Source organism: Podarcis pityusensis, assembly GCF_964106645.2.
Source record: "Podarcis pityusensis genome assembly, chromosome: 9".
In the NCBI taxonomy this organism is placed as follows: Eukaryota; Metazoa; Chordata; class Lepidosauria; order Squamata; family Lacertidae; genus Podarcis; species Podarcis pityusensis.
In genome coordinates this window covers 23,061,297-23,078,057 of record NC_138034.1, presented here as the reverse complement: position 1 = coordinate 23,078,057, position 16,761 = coordinate 23,061,297, and the positions used below count along the sequence as shown (strand labels likewise).

At 42.5% G+C, this 16,761-nt stretch overlaps 1 protein-coding gene across 2 annotated transcripts in view; it reads left to right on the top strand.

Annotated features, from left to right (window-relative positions):
• The window catches only part of KIT (KIT proto-oncogene, receptor tyrosine kinase), a 79,827-nt gene extending 67,255 nt beyond the window's left edge, over positions 1-12,572 (top strand). For both annotated transcript variants that reach the window (XM_081020478.1, XM_081020479.1), the window contains 6 exons: positions 314-441; positions 1,536-1,658; positions 4,178-4,289; positions 4,418-4,517; positions 6,243-6,348; positions 7,642-12,572. In XM_081020478.1, coding sequence (XP_080876604.1) covers positions 314-441; positions 1,536-1,658; positions 4,178-4,289; positions 4,418-4,517; positions 6,243-6,348; positions 7,642-7,767 — 695 coding nt within the window. In that variant the 3' untranslated portion in view covers positions 7,768-12,572. The remainder of the gene's footprint in view (positions 1-313; positions 442-1,535; positions 1,659-4,177; positions 4,290-4,417; positions 4,518-6,242; positions 6,349-7,641) is intronic.
• Positions 12,573-16,761: the final 4,189 nt, after the last annotated feature.

The window sequence follows — 16,761 nt, the reverse complement described above, 5'->3', positions numbered from 1 at the left end:
AGCAGGATTGGAAAAGAAAGAAGGAAAGTTCCTTTTTTGAAATGGCTCCTACCTATCAGAACATGTCCATTAAAAAACAACAACACCAGCCCTAATTCAGTGTATTAGAACTTTAATAATCTACACTAAAACGGAAAACAATTTTGCAGTTTTCCATTGGGTGGGCTCATACGGAATCGCTTCATGTTTCAATAGCAGCTTAGGGGTATTTCTGTGTTAATTAAGTGCTGTGCTCTGTTAATAGAAAAACTGCTATCTTCCCAAATGTCCATAATTAATCCATTTATGTATTGTCCCTGCTTGCGTTGCGTAGGATCGTTTGCTAATCAGGATGTCACCATTGCCATCTTAGAAGATGATGAACTGGCTCTGGATATTGAAGACTTGCTAAGTTTTTCTTATCAGGTGGCAAAAGGGATGAGCTTCCTTTCTTCCAAAAATGTGAGTGGAGAAGTTGGGAAATAATAATTTGTTCACCTAGAGGAGCAGTAAATTGAGCATCTTTTTCACTGCTGAGTAATTTTTGAAAGGATGGGAAACCAGCTATCGTCGGGTGGGATGCATTTGCCTCCTGCTCTTGATGTTTTTACACCTTGGGAGTGTAAAATAACAATTCTCCCCCAGCAGGTACACCTCCCATGGGGAAATAAGAGGTTGTGGAATATGGGCAGGGAATCAGCTATGTTCTTCAGCCTGGAGAAACAGACCCTTTCCAATCATGTCGCTTGGGGAAAGGAGGATATATGATGATATTGTGACCTGGGATAGTCCTTTGGCTTCCAGGTCAGGTGGAGTCTGTCTCTGTAGATTAACAGAGCTGGCCTTCAGTACTATGACCAACAGTCAGAGGAAGTGTTCTAAACTGGGGCGATACTATGGGCACCTGTAAATACTGCTTTGTACAGTCAGCCTTTTTATATACTTTTAAAAAAGCTCTTCACCTAACTTTATCTGCTTCATACTAAATGTTTGTACTAAACAACACCATATAACAACCCAAGCCACTTGGTGGAGGGCATCCCTTTCTGGCTTCCTTGGATCATGGTGAACAAGATTTAAGTAGGTGCAGTGGGTGGAAACCCCAATGGAAAACATTCCAGTTCGGAAGACATTACTTGAAAGCATATTCCATTGATTTCCATGGACCTTTCCTCCAAGTGACTGTGCCGTGAACAACATTCTGAGTTGGCAGAATCAAGAGAACTAGGGAAGGAAAGCTGTCCTTCCCTTTGTGGAATCAAATGGAAATAGAAATGGACACAAAGTAAAGCAAGGCGAGCTTACTAACTGTAGGATGTTACTGTAGCTACCTTGGTACAATCCAGTCTTTATCCAATAAGATCCTGGTTCTCCTATCCTCAAAAAGTCATTTGGCTATAGCCACAGGACTCCGACCAGTAGATTAAGACCAAGGTGCCCAAATATAATAGAAGTGCAGTTCTGCACAGTTGTATTGGTGGTGTGCAATGCAAAACAATCATATTTGGTGTATATATATATTGTATATATATATATATTTTATTCAATCCCTTCAGTGCATTCACAGAGACCTGGCAGCAAGAAACATATTGCTTACTCATGGGCGGATTACAAAAATATGTGACTTTGGCCTTGCAAGAGATATCAGGAACGACTCAAATTATGTGGTCAAAGGAAATGTAAGTATGTTTGAATGCAACCTGTACCTCTGTGAAGTGTGTTGTGGAACTGCATTTGATTCTTAGTGGCTGGAGTTCATGCCTTTCAGCGTCTGTGTGCCAAATAGCCTTTGCCTAGGGGGGCCAACTTAGAATAGGAATGGAGAGATGGACAGTTGAAACAAATTGTGCTGATTTTCAGAACAGAAGGTATGGAGGAGGTCCCTTCTGTCATAGGTTCGTTTGTTGCAAATGGCCTCCCCTCAGATAAACTTCCTCTCAACTAAATCTCTTCATTAAACCTGTAATCTCTTCCTGTGTGCCATGTGTGCAGTTGAAACTGTCTCCTGAGGTAAGGAGAATCTGACTCATCTGAGGCTCAGGCAAAGAATATTACATTCCTTCCTTCAAGTTTTACCATCACTCCTTTTTCCCTTGAAAAATTCAATGTGATAATCAGGCACGAGCTGTGATGACAGAATACATGCAGCACAGGCAAGCAAACAAGAGTATGAAAGCCCCTTAATAGCATCTAAATGTGCAAAGAAACTTAAGTGAGGACCAGGTTTAATTTTGAAGCCTCAGACTAATTATCTGCATCTAGGATTTTTAACATACAGGGCAACAGCTTGCAAGGGGGGCAGTAAGTAATTGAATTTCATTTGCCTAGATTAAGGGGTTTCTGTGTCCTGAGTTGCCTGATGTTTCATAGTGTGAAAGAGTCAGGAGACGAATTGGCTGCAGCTGTTAGGAGCCAGGGATGTTCCATAATTGTTTCTGGCATAATATCAAAGCTGATGCTAGGGGAACTCCAATCACCCCGAAGAGTGACAGCAGCCAGCACCTACCTCTGCCTCCAGCAAAAAACAATTCAATCATCCTTCGGTGATCAAAGATATGGTGGCTTTTAGATTATCGCTCTAATTCAAGGCTACCACTTCATCTAATTACACTAAACAGTAACACTAATTGGTTTCCTGAACCCAAACAATGAATTGTGGTTGTACCATACAATGGCAGCCATTTGATGAAACGTGATCCTTTGAAGTGCAGTGATTTTAACCTAAGATTGCTCTCTAATGCCCGAAACCAACTTAAAAGGGCTTTCATTAGAGAAAACGAACTGCTTTGTGATAAGAAAACTAGAAACGCGTAATCATTTAGGAATTATATAGGCTACAGCAACATTAAGAGTTAGACCGACTTCCAAGGTGCTGCTTTAATCAAGCCCATTGGAGAATCCATTGGGACGTCTGACTTACTATCTTTTAACAGGAAGATCCCAGCTATATCACAAAATGTTTTGAAAAGTCCCTTCAGGTTCAAAAATGGGGTGCCTGGGGCCCTGCTGTTCATGATGCATATTTAAAACCCACTTGATTCCATAAAACTAGTAATACAGCGCTTGGGATACTGGCCTTAGGTTGTTTCTATTTTATAAGATTTTTTCATTGTATTTATAAGCAGTTTCAAACGGTTCAAACTACTCTGAACAAATAAAAACACAAAGTACATTGTAGCATAGCCGTGGGATACTATAAAACAGCAATTGGATAAATAGGATCATCATCATGGCTAAGTGTGTTGTGATTCTTTTTTAATCGATATGCTGTGCTCTCTAGATGTTGTTGACAACAACTCCCATCATCCCTCACTAGTGGCCAGGCTGACTGAGGCTGATGGGGGGAGTCCTAGACAACTTTAAGGCACCAGCGCTATAGGCAATACTGAATACGTTTGGTTGCCATGATTGCCTGATTTGTCTTTCCTTTAGCTGCCTTTCAATGCAAAAGGTGTAGAAGTTTGGCTACATTTTTGTAGAAGCAGGCCAGGGATTTTCATCTAGGTGGGTTCTAAGCATTTCAGAATATAGTCAGCCAGTTTTATTGCACATAGCCAAAGGCTGCCGCAATGCACACAGAAACATTCAACAATTAAAAGAAAATATACTGGATTGATAGAAAAAACTTAAAACATTTATACTATCAAGACATTACCTACTCTAAACAGAGCTATAAAAGTACCTTAATATACAAATTAAGACATTAAACAATAAAATTTATAAGGTAAAACTATCACATGGCCACTAATATATTAAAAAATAATGTTAATTAATACAATGTGCAATTATATTCGGAGTTTGGTGATAATATCACTTTCATTTTTGTTACCTGGATTAAGCTCCTACCTAGAGGGTTTTGAAACGAACCCTTTCCAGTGCCTTGGTGGCATTGTCTTATGGCAATGAATGCCCATCTCTATAGCTGCTATTTCTGATAGGAATGACTTTTTCAATGAGCTGTGCAATCCTGTCGCTGGCTGCTGGCAGGGCTTAATGGAGCAATGCAGCCACGTCTGCAGCCCAGCTGGCTGGGGCAGAAGTTGAAGGAGCAAGCAGATCCCTGAACCAGTCTGGAGGTAGCACAGCAACTGGACCCAAATCAGGCCTGATGTAGTCATGATGGCAGTGGGGTTGGCTCAGCCCCTGCCCACCCACTTAATGCACTCATTTTTCATTTTCCCTTCCTTTCTCTGTAAAGGCACGACTTCCTGTGAAATGGATGGCACCTGAAAGCATTTTTGAATGTGTATACACTTTTGAGAGTGATGTCTGGTCTTACGGAATCCTGCTTTGGGAACTGTTCTCTCTAGGTAAGATGCATATGGCTATCAACTCTTGTAGTTTATACAGAGCTACAACAATTACTTCTTGGATCTTTTGTTTCTCACATTTAACCAAACCTGATATGATATATTAACAGACAGCTCTGTGTTAACAGGAAGCAGTCCCTATCCTGGAATGCCTGTGGATTCCAAGTTCTATAAAAGGATTAAGGAAGGATACAGAATGTTTACTCCAGAATTTGCACCTGCTGAAATGTGAGAGGCCAAATTTATAACAACGTTGAAGTGGAAAATGTCAAACTTCTAGATTTAAGCTTCTTGATTTAAGCAGTGTATTTGTATTCTCCTGCTCAAAGTTGTAGTCATGAAATAAACTGCAACTGAATATTTACAAAATCTCCTATCACTGCCTTAACTGCTGGTCCTAGATTCGTTTACTTGGAAGTTTGCCCCAGTGAAATCAGTACGATTGATGTCCCACATACATGCGTGTAAGATTGGGATATTAGTTTGCATTATGCTCTGTACTCAAATTTCTTTAAAAATAGAAAAACAAAATCTGGCCACAATATGACCCAAAGCACGCACCCAGAAAATCTGGATTTGGCAGTGTGAGTAAATGAAGCACATGATCTGTGAATTTTGATCTGGGTAGCCCAAGCAGTGGTCCAGCTCTCTGGGGCCATGTTCTAGCATTAAGGTGATGGCCCCCTCCCAAATTTGTTTATTTTGAACAATTGCACTTAGATTTTGGAGAGGTGAAATGACATAGACTGGACTCCTCACTACACTGCAGTCCCTAGAAGTCCTGCCCAGATGACACCCCACATGACCTTTTGAAATTTTGGAAGCCATTGCTGATGAACTTCCAAACCTGTCTTGAAACTTGCAACCGGTGCAACATGATCACAGAAGCATTAGATCTATACAACTGACGAATTAAGCAAATGATGATGATGATCAGAGAAAACAAACTTGTGGAATTTTGTGTCCCAAAGTTAGCTAGTTTCCGTTTGATTTTCTCGTCGTAGCTGATGGGATGTTGTTGATAGCCAGCAGGCCATGGCTGTCAGATGACCTTAGCAAAATAACAACAACAAGCCTGTGGTTACGTGAAACATACTCAATAAACACACAAGACGTAACTGGCTGTACTTTTGAATAAATAACAACCCTTCATGTGTATTATTGGACTCTATGAACAGACAGGTGGAATAGGCACTTATACATGTATGGACCTTATGCATGAATTGACTAGAGAATGAATTGATCCACTGGGTCTTCTGCTTTTTTCGTTGAACTTTATGAGACTTCCGTTGGAATCTACAAGTTGATACAATGAATAGTATACCTTATTTATTCAAAAGTACAGCCGGATATGTCTTGTATGTCAGATGACCTTGACAGCAGGGTGTTCAAGATCTGATGTTCCCATAAGTCCTGCTCTTTTTTTCCTGCCAACAGTGTGCTAGACCATGGATCTAGATCTAGAAGGGTAGCGTCTCTGCTCAGAAGCAAAGAGCGTGCATGGAAAGGGTGCACTAAATAAAGAAAGAGGATGGGAACAAAGGGCTAGGGCTATTTGACAGCAGAAAAGCGAGGTGTCTATGAGAGATAGGTTTTGAAAGAAGTTGAGGTGTTCCATAGAATGTCCTTTGATGACAAAGGCATATCAACTCACAGCACCTGCATGGTTGAATGTAATATGGGGTCTTCTCAAAAATATGGCAAGGCAAGATCGGAACTGAGGACATAGGCCACCATACAGCCCCAGGTTGTTGTTGTCTTTTTAGGATTCCACACACAATCACTATATTTTTTAATCTTTCTACTTATTCCAGTAAACTTGGTTTGCTTTAAAAACTGCAGTAAAATAGTATGCATTTTGATGCTGTATTGCTCATCGTTGCTCTACATGTTACTTAACATTTCACCGACTGGCTGAAATCTCAGTTGATAAATTTCTGACCGCATTTGCAGGTATGAGATAATGAAGAGCTGCTGGGATGCTGACCCCGTGAAGAGGCCGACTTTTAAGCAAATTGTACAATTGATTGAGCAGCAGATTTCAGATACCACAAACCATGTAAGCACTGAGCCTTCCAATCTGCCTTCTCGATGGAGATGGGTTACGCGCCGTAAATGGGTCTCCCTGCCCCCAATTTCCTCTGCATTAAATGCCTTTCTCAGTTGCTTGAAAGAGTAGAAATGAAAAGAAGTTGTCACCAAATACCGTTCCTGTTTTTGTATATCTTGATGCAGGAATGGCACTTAGCAGATTTTGACTCAAAATTAGAAGCCTTGTGTTGTCATATTGGCTACTTGCAGAAATTCCAGAGTAGAGGGGAAGTACACAGCCAGACAACAGACCAAAAAATCAGGGACAGCAAGTGGGATAAAATTGGAAGGGAACAGCCACAGTTTCTTAATGAGAATTGGGGTTTGTGGAGTGGTGACTCCAGAGCAGTTAGATGGCATGGAAGCACTTCGAAGGCACTTTTAAACTTTATGTAAGTCACACTGGAGTTCCTTATGGATCAAAAGAGATCAAATAATCTAGACTGAAGTGAGAAGCCTACGAATGTTGCCATCTAATGATGTTCACTGTGCTTTTTTTACTAAATCCAAAGCTTACTGTTTTTTTAAAAAACGGAACAAATTTGAAAGCTATTTTTGGTTTGTATCGGGGTGGGGAACCTCAGGTCTATGGACAAAATGCACCCCTGGTTCTGATCCAGTTTTCGTGTGTGGCTGGAAGGTGTCCTTTAATTACAAAAATGCCTCTAGCTTAGATTCATAGAATTGTACAGTTGAAAGGGGTCCCGAGGGTCATCTAGTCCAACCCCCAGCAATGCTTGTCTGGATGGGGAGATGTGCCATGTAGAAACCCCTGACACTTTCACAGATGGAGTGAAGCGATAATTGAAATCCAGGCAAGATGCTTGGAAGTCCCTGCAAAGGTGCAAATAAATAAAATAATAAAGTAAGTTAAGGGATACAGTGGTACCTCGGGTTACATACACTTCAGGTTACATATGCTTCAGGTTACAGACTCTGCTAACCCAGAAATAGTGCTTCAGGTGAAGAACTTTGCTTCAGGATGAGAACAGAAATCATGCTCCGGCGGCGCAGCAGGAGGCCCCATTAGCTAAAGTGGTGCTTCAGGTTAAGAACAGTTTCAGGTTAAGTACGGACCTCCAGAACAAATTAAGTACTTAACCCGAGGTACCACTGTATCTCTACAATTGTGAATGGGAGCAAAATCCAATAACAAACAATTGGTCGTGACACAAGTTTTTGTAATCGCGATCCATGGGGCAGGTAGTTTGTTGTCATTGCAGTCGTTCAGTACTGATCGCGTTCTTGTATCTTTCTCCAGATTTACTCAAACGTTACAAGTGGTGTTTACACTCAAGGAAATGCTCCAGATCACTCGGTGAGAATAAATTCGGTTGGCAGCAGCGCTTCATCGACTCAGCCCTTGCTCACACATGAAGTTGCTTGAGAGGAGACTCGTCCAGCCTTGATGAAGAAACCACTGTTGTTGTTTTCGAAATGACTACTGGTTGTTCGCAGCGTATTCACTACTACGCTGAGGGTAGTAGGAACATTGCAATGATATTCTTGCTCTGTTCCCCCCCACACACCTCTCTTTTTGAAAATCACATGCTGTTAAAAACAAAAGTAGGTTACCCATCACGGTTAACAATGTTGTTACACTGTTTGCTAGAATCTGTGTATAGTTGCTATGTTAAATGCGTTTGTAGTGTAGAACCAGATTTGGGAGTGGGAAAACAACCTGTTTAAAATCTTTGGTATGGATTAGAGATGCATCCAGTGGCGTAGGAAGAGGGGGGCGGGGGGAGCGGAGCGCCCCGGGTGCCATCTCTGAAGGGGTGACAAGAGGGCACCCTGCGGGGGTGCCATCGCGCCTGCAGCCGCGGGCAAAAGATCCTCCACGCAGCAGCGCCTCTTGGTCTCTCTTGCGCGCTACAAGCCTAGGTCACATTTCTCTCCCCCTCCCACCTATTGGGCTTTTCCTTCTTGCGCTGGGTAGGAGGTGGGGCTGGCGACATTGCCGCCTCCCTCTTAAAGGCGCAGTGCCAATTCTTGCTGTCAGGGCAGAAGCGAAGAGTAGAGCGCCTTGCCTCCCTCACGGCTGCACCCTTCACTGTCAGCGAGCAGCTCGTCTTCTCCCTGTCTCCCTCACACACACCCCTCTCTTTCTTTTTGCTCGGCAAAACTTTGGGAGTTCTTACTTTTCTTCCATTTTCTTTTTTTCAAAAGCATGTGGGGCGTCTGAAGGCTGGAAGCACTTGTAAGAAGGATCAGGGGGTTGGTTTTTCCTTTTGCAAAACCGTCACTGTTTTCTCAAAGGGAAAACGCCGCAGGCAGGAGCAGGGGCAGTGGAAGAGGAGGAGGAGGAAAGAGTTTTTGTACAGAGAATGGAGCGCCCTCGTGGAGAACCGGGTGGTTTGTGTGTGTGCATGGAGAGTATCCGATCAGTGTCTGCAAAAACTCTTCAACTTTGCCCCCCCAAAATAAAATTAAAAATTCTAGCGGGGAGTGGGTGGGAGAGAAGAGGGGGGGAAAGCACCACGAGGAAAGAAGGAAAGAAGCGAGAGGAGGGCAGAACAAGAAGTGTTTTCCAGGCTATGGAAAAGCAAGCAAGAGGCAAGGGAGTTGGGAAAAGGATCTTTTCTCTGGTAACATTCAGTGCAACATTGCGAGAGAGATCCAACTTCTTTCCTGCCTTTTCTCTCTGAATGGAGGTGCTTCTGCTGCTTCCCCCCTCCCCCCGGTCTGGCTTTCTTTAAAGGACACACACACACTAACCTTTTTTAAAAAAAAGTTTTCGAAGGTTTCTCCTCCCAAACCTGCTTTCTTTTACTTTTACATGCTTCTGTTCCCTCTTGATCCCAAAATGGCAACTTTCCCTATTTTCTCTTTTGCAAACTCCTCCCCACATCTGCTTCCCCCCCACAAAAAAACCCTAGCGATTTTGGACTCTGTAAACTTAGGTTTCTTTAAAAAACCCACCACAGAAATAAAACCTGATTTCAAGTGCTTGTAAAATGACAGCTTTTGGTGGGAAGGGATGGATTTGTTTGGAGGAAAGCCGGGGTAACGCGTGCTATTGGGGGGAGAGGGTGAGTTCCTGTTTCTTTAGGAACAAAGAGAAATCTGTCTAGGCATCTGTCACTCAGTGAAAGAGACATGAGAAACTTTTTGCGAGAGCGTTTCTTATTTTCCCATTGCTTTCAGCCCTTGGGTGCTGGGGACCCCTCTTTTTGGGGGGAGGAAGTCTCTGCTTATTTCAAGTCTTGCTTGAATTTAAACGGAAGAAAATGAAATGTTTGTTCTGCTTTTTCTCCTCCCCCTTTTTTGCCCCCGTTTGGATCCATTTCCAATTGTATTCTCTTTGTGTAGAAATGGTCTCAGCAGAGGAGGCACCTTGTTGCTGTTTTAACTTCCTTTTGCTTGCATTTTGATGTTGGGGGTGGGTGGGTGTTTTGTCAAAGTGGATGGTACGTGGGGCAAACGTAGCCGACCAAAAAACCCCCAAAGCAAACCAAAAACAACCCGTGCTTTTAGCCTGATTCTCCTCCGTCCTTCCTGAATTGTTTGCATTTAAAAAAAAAAAAATCTTATTTTGCTCTGGGCTGGATTGTGTCATTCCCATGTGCAGCTGGTGGTGTGGGGAGTTCAGGGCCAGGAGAAAATGGCAGCAAAAAAAGAGGCTCCTCCTCCTCCATCCCTGAGGAGTTGCAGACTTGAAACAGGAAAGAGAGAGACTCCTTCACGTAGCCAGCAGCTCCTTCTGCACTGGCATTGCTTGGAGGACTAGGAGAACGAGGATCCATTTGCTTTTGCAGATTTTTTAAAAATAGGTACAAAGTCTTGCCCCTTTCTTTCCCTCGGGGGGGGGGGTGCGGCGTAGAGGAGAGGCGAATGCGCCCTTGCATTTCAATGCACTTGAATTCTGCGTGTGCGCGCTTGCTGGGGGTGGATACAGACATGTTGCTCTCCGAGTGCCTTCCTCCTAACAAACCATGCGGCGCCATCGGTGGGATCCCTGCGCTGCCGCTGCAGGTGCATGCAGAGAATCCCACCACCGTACATACGGCACGCGCATGTGCTGTAGGACGGTGTGCACATGCCCCACCAGGCGGTTTGCGCCGCCCCGGGTGCCGGTTCTGCTTCCTTCGCCACTGGATGTATCTATCTGTATATATTATATATAATGCCAGACGTCGAGAGCTCTGATTCTAGAAAATAGGTGTTTATGTTTGGAAATTAATAAATGCAGATATCTGAATCGATTTCCATTACTTTCCCAACCCCAGAAATGTTAGAAATGCAAGCAAAAAGCAAACGTATAACATTCCAAATCCTGGAGCAAAATAGACCACTTGACCAGAAGGGAATGGAAAGACCCTGAATATTGTAGCACCTCAGCTTGAGCATCTGAGATGTTGGGCCGCCTCTTAGGACAAGGGTGGGGAACCTGTGGCCCTCCAGATTTCCAGTTCCTATGATCATAGCCAATGGCAGAAAAGAGTCTAGCAACATCTGAGTGGCAGTTCTCACCTGGTTTGTCACCCTCTTGGTGCTTCTGCATTCTAGGTAGAAGATATGTTGGGGCATGGGTGGGTGGGGCGCAGAGAGAAGATTATGTTCATGCTTCATTTTTGAATGCATATGTTCACATTCATGTACATGTACCTATATTTTGTAACCTGTGAGTGGCTGTCCCGTGGTTGGTTTTAATTATTTTTCATAGCTTCATCTACTTTGGAAGGTCTCTGCATCCCATTTCTTCCACGGCATATGCCAGAAAGAAGAAAATTCTCTGCTGGGTGGCTATTTCCAAGTTATCAAAATAATTGTGTCCCCATTGACTACTGCTTCTCAGTCTGGTGAAGAAATGTGTCTTATTTGCATTTCACAACATACAGTTTTATGTTCTCTGTAAAGCTCTTGTAGTCTGATCAGAGACTAGGCAAGGTGTTAATGGTATGAACTAGGTACCTTCTGAAGAAAGCTGCTCGTTTTTCACAGCTTTTATTACCATCAACGTGATTATTGTTTGTAAAAGTCCTTTTCTTTCCCTTATTCTTCCCCAAGTATCTCCCGGTTGCATTTTTCCACACAACCGTGAAAGCTTTCTGTAGAGGCCCACATAACCACGTCCTGGGGAAGGGCTTATCCCTCTGTAACATTATGTACTGCAGGGATGGCAACACTTGATAAATAACTTGCTTGAGGTTTGTGGATTTTCATGTTAGAGCCAAGCAGAGTATAGCAGGTAGATTTAGGAATGGCATATCGATATTGCTACTGTTGTTCCAGAACGCATCCTTATTGTCCTAGACCATAAAAAGATGCTTAAACATTCTAGACCCTTTGTTTTTTTCTAAAAGATCCAGTTTTCCCCAAAGGAGCGAAAATCTAGAAGAAGGCATGTGGTTAATAGACCAATTTTGAAATAGCTATTTATTTATAGCGCAACAGCATTTCAGCACCCTGTTATTTCAGCACTCCTTTTGTTGAGTTTACATTGTTTTGTTGGAAGTTGCTATTTACCCAAATGCAAGATAATTTAAAAAATAAAATACACTGCTGGATTCCTCAAATTACACTGAATACCACTCACTTTTACTGTATGATCTGATCTATAGCTACATTTTCCTCCATGTCACTTGGGGCTCTATTTACAGATGTTTGCTAGCCAGTCTTCACAGTAGACACTTGCACTGGAGTTATTTACGCTGTTGCACCTTTCCGAAGTTTGGGGGAAGAAGGGCTCAGTCCAAAATCCACATATGCAGGGGTTTCCCATTCTCTTCTGTGAAGGGAAACTCTCCCAAAATGCACCAGGTGTTCCCATTGCACATGCAGGTCATCTTCCTGTTCTGAGAATAGGGAAGCCTTGGCTTCTATCCTGCACCTGACCCCAACTTCTAAGGATATTTCCAACACCTTTTTGGCTCCTATAGCTGTCGGAAGGCATAATAATTTTCCACACCGCGGTACTTCATTGGCACTTAGATGGAAGACTTTATTCCTTTAAATGTTCTGAAAAGTTATATTTTTATAATTTTTTTTGAAAAATTAGTTTTGCAGCAGCTTGATATTTTCAGGTTTGTAGCAATAATGTCTCCTCAACTCCTTTAGGTTCTTGAAAAATATTTTTATATAAATATATATATATATATATGCAAAGCAGCTGTATGTATAAATATGTGGATGTTTGAAAAGTTGTATTGTTAAAAGAGTTTAAATAAAAGTGTAAATAATATACATTCATTCATAGCCGTGCTGTGATATACTTTGCTAGTTCCATCGTTGCCCTGTGCTTAATCAACCTGCTTTTTTATGGTCTATTTGAGCTTACTGGCAACCTATACTGGAGATCTGCAATGTGAAAGAGAGTAGGGAAAGGCTCAATAGTATGGTTGATCAACTGAAAAATGTGTGAAGGATTGAAAAGCCATATTTAATTGCACACATGTGCTACTGCAACAAACCAGCTATGGAGATGGATTATATGCAAGCCACCTCAAAACCATCTGGTTTTGAAGTAAGTTCATTCACCAGCACCCCATGACTGGCCTCTGCATTCCTGATACAGGGAGCAGTGTAGTTGATCATTCTTACTATAAAGGAACTAGAATGGATAGGCCCGGTACCAGAAGTACTTTAGGTATTAGAACAAGGAGGAAAACCCCTCACTCACTGGCATGTAGGTTTTCCACATCACCAATCCGCTCCTGAAAGTTGACTGCAGGCCCATGTAAGCCGGACAGCATAATGCAAAACTAGGAGATGTCTAAAGGAACAACAAAGTTGTTATGTGAGTTAGGCGTCAGTGACAGTTGGCAATGATAAGTAATGAATTTCCAGTCAATCTCCTCTATGACCTTTTCCACCCTTGTGGTCTCTCCGCTCAAAGTTTCTTGGGGGATTCTGCATCCATGTGATTGGTGCCTTTTCCAGACTTCCATCCTTTTCTGTTTCAGATCCTGTTTGGAGGTTGACTTGGACCTCAGATTCAAGAGAGTCAGTCTTAAGAGTGGAGGCTTCCGATTCATTCCCTGACGAATATAAGCTATGGGGACCTAGTAAAAATGGGGACAGGGCTCGCACACCTTTTAATAGTTGGGTACAGTCTCCCCCATTTCGGCGTGCACACAAACAGTGTTTTGGACCCCAATTTCCATTAGCTCTAGCATGCTTAGCCAACGGTCAGGGAAGATGGGAGTTGTGGTCCAACATCTGGATAGCATCAGATTGGTGAATATTGGCTGTGTAGAAGAGGAAATTTCAGCAGGAGTAGTTTGCCTTGAATTCCTTCTTCTGCACTACTTTTAGATGTGCCAGGAGTCCTATATACCAGCTTGCATTTGCTAGAAGTGAACAGTCATGTACCATATTTCTCCATCCCTTACAGATGTTCCACATTGGGAATGCCTGTATAGTGGTACCTTGGGTTAAGTACTTTATTCGTTCCAGAGGTCCGTTCTTAACCTGAAACTGTTCTTCACCTGAAGCACCACTTTAGCTAATGGGGCCTCCTGCTGCTGCCGCGCCGCCAGAGCACAATTTCTGTTCTCATCCTGAAGCAAAGTTCTTAACCTGAAGCACTATTTCTGGGTTATCAGAGTGTGTAACCTGAAGCGTATGTAACCTGAAGCGTATGTAACCTGAGGTACCACTGTACTAGCCTTCCAATTTCCCTTCTCTCAATTGCCATCATTTTTAATATTTGGGAGCCTAATGTGTTTGACTTTAAATTAAAGAATCACAAGCATAACGGCAACCCCTATTAAATAAGGAAAATTGCTTTCAAAATGGTTTATAGATTGTGAAAGGAGAGTAACTTCCTTTCTGTTTTGAGGTTGAAAAACGCAGTGGCTCAGAAAGCATCTTATTTTTATTTTTTTTAAATAATATTTATTAAGAGTTTAAAAGTTACAAAAAAAAGAAAAAGAGTTAAACAAAGCAAAGAAGCAAAAAGAAACAACAAACAAAAAACAACACAATATAATGCAAGACAAATAAAACAAAACAAAGAGCATTTTAAACAATTTCAATGTCATATCTTTCATTCGCTTATTTCCACGACTTCCTCACACCTCCCTTTTTGTATTCCACATCAATTAATTATTTCAGCAATTCCTTTCCATCTTCCTCTGTTTTCTATCCTATAATTATCTTAACACATTCTAACCTTATTTTATTCCCTTTAATGCTCAATTAATCTATTTATACTTAATTCCTTATAACATTTCTGCTAAAGCCATATAACTTCATTCCCACTTTGTTCTAACTTTCATTAATTTTGCAATATTTCTATAAATAGTCTTTAAACTTCCAGTCTTCTTCCACCAGCTCTTCTCCCTGGTCTCGGATTCTGCTGATTCTCTCAGCCAGCAAAAAGCAGATGATTCACAACAAAATTTAGGGGTCTGGCAGGGCAAGTCCACCTCCTTCTTTAGCATCCGTTAATATCTTAAATTTTACTCGAGGCTTCCTGCCCTGCCATACAGATCTAGAGACATCCCTCTGCCACCTCCTGAAACAATCCCTCCCATCCAAAACTTGCAATGTTTGAAACAAAAGCAACATCCCCGACCTCACCGCAACCCTCGTCCCCACCACAGCAACTCGGCCCAACAATAGCAACTTCCAATTTAACCCTATTTCCAAATCCCCCTTCTCTTCAAGCCAACGTCCTTCACAGTTGCCCTTGAATAAATTCACATTTTTGGCGTTCATACTAACCCCCCAATACCTCTCTTTCTCAACCAATGTTAGTCCTATCTCCTCCTGAAACTCTATCCAGGTTTCCTTTTCCTCGGGTAGGGCTCTGATCCTCAATTTCATCTGTTTCTCTTTAAGTTCAGTCATATCAAGTGTCAGCTCGTATTCATCAAATCGTCCTTGTATGGATGGGACTCTCTCTCTCTCCAGTTGAATTACTTTAACTTCAGCAGCGAGGGTTTTCTCCTTAACTTCATCCGCAGTTTGCCGTATCAGGATAGATTCCTGTATCAATTTCTGGGCGGTTTCTGTATTGATATTCACCTTTTGTCCCATGTTATTTAGACTTTCAACCATTAAATCATTTTTAATATTTGCAGCATCCACTTTCATATTTATCACATCCATTTTCTTGTGAAGCTGTTCCAGCGAATCATTTATTTTCACTAGTACAATCACTAAGGCCTCTTCTGGCGACATTCCGTCTTTCACATCTGCCATAACACTCAATAGATTCAAGGTCAACTCACAGTCTCACGGTTTTTATCTTACAACTGGAAATTTCCCAGCCCAGATCTTATGTAGCCGCCAGTTTCAAGAACTTCCACTAGAGGGAAACAGTTTCTATTTGTATTGATAAGTAATATCCTCTTAAAGCACAGTTCAAACGACCCAAAACTAATTTCAATTTTCAGTTACTTTCACTGCTGGAAACAGTAGAAACAATGTATCTTCTCTTATGCTAGCTGTCAACACGATCCAAGCACTGTCAATAAACGTCTCACCAAAACGTCGGACCTTCTAGCAGCCCGTTCCCAGGGTCTGAGCGGCGGTGTTTTACCTCTCTTAGTCTCTTCCGCAGGCAAACTCAGTTGACAACTTCCCTCCCCCCTCTTCTCCTGCCTCCAAGGGGGGGATTATATTCTTTACTTATGGAAATTTAGTCTTTTACAAAAGGCTTTCCAAGACTTCAGCTTGCAGCCTCAATTGCTTCAGTCTATTTACAAAAGGGTTAAGGCGGACTTCCTGTATTGAACCTTCCCTGTTTCGATGCCAAATTAGACTTTTTTTTTAAAAAATCCAATTTTCCCAATTAAGCTCTACTCACGGGTAGTTACTTTAGAGTCAAATTGTCCACAGGAAAAAGTCAGCGCTCTCTGACAACAGCTATGCGGCTTCGCTCCGTGGAAGAAGCAGATGATTTGAAGCACCGCGCCGCTCACCCCACGTCGCTCCGGATCCCCGAAACCGGGTTTCCCCGTGAGTGGGGGAGGCGCAAAGGGTGCCCGCCGAATCCCATGCTCACAGGCTTCTCCCACCTGTGATTTTTAACGGGTCTCCGCCTTCGCCGTGGCGGCCAGACCCAGATTTCCACGGAGCCGATTTCCTCCCGATCAGAGGAATCCAGCCATTGCCGGAGGCGCCTCCCCGGAAGTCTCCCAGAAAGCATCTTATGGTAACCTGAAACTGTTCTTCACCTGAAGCACCACTTTAGCTAATGGGGCCTCCTGCTGCTGCCACGCCGCCAGAGCACAATTTCTGTTCTCATCCTGAAGCAAAGTTCTTAACCTGAAGCACTATTTCTGGGTTATCAGAGTGTGTAACCTGAAGCGTATGTAACCTGAAACGTATGTAACCTGAGGTACCACTGTACTAGCCTTCCAATTTCCCTTCTCTCAATTGCCATTATTTTTAATATTTGGGAGCCTAATATGTTTGACTTTAAATTAAA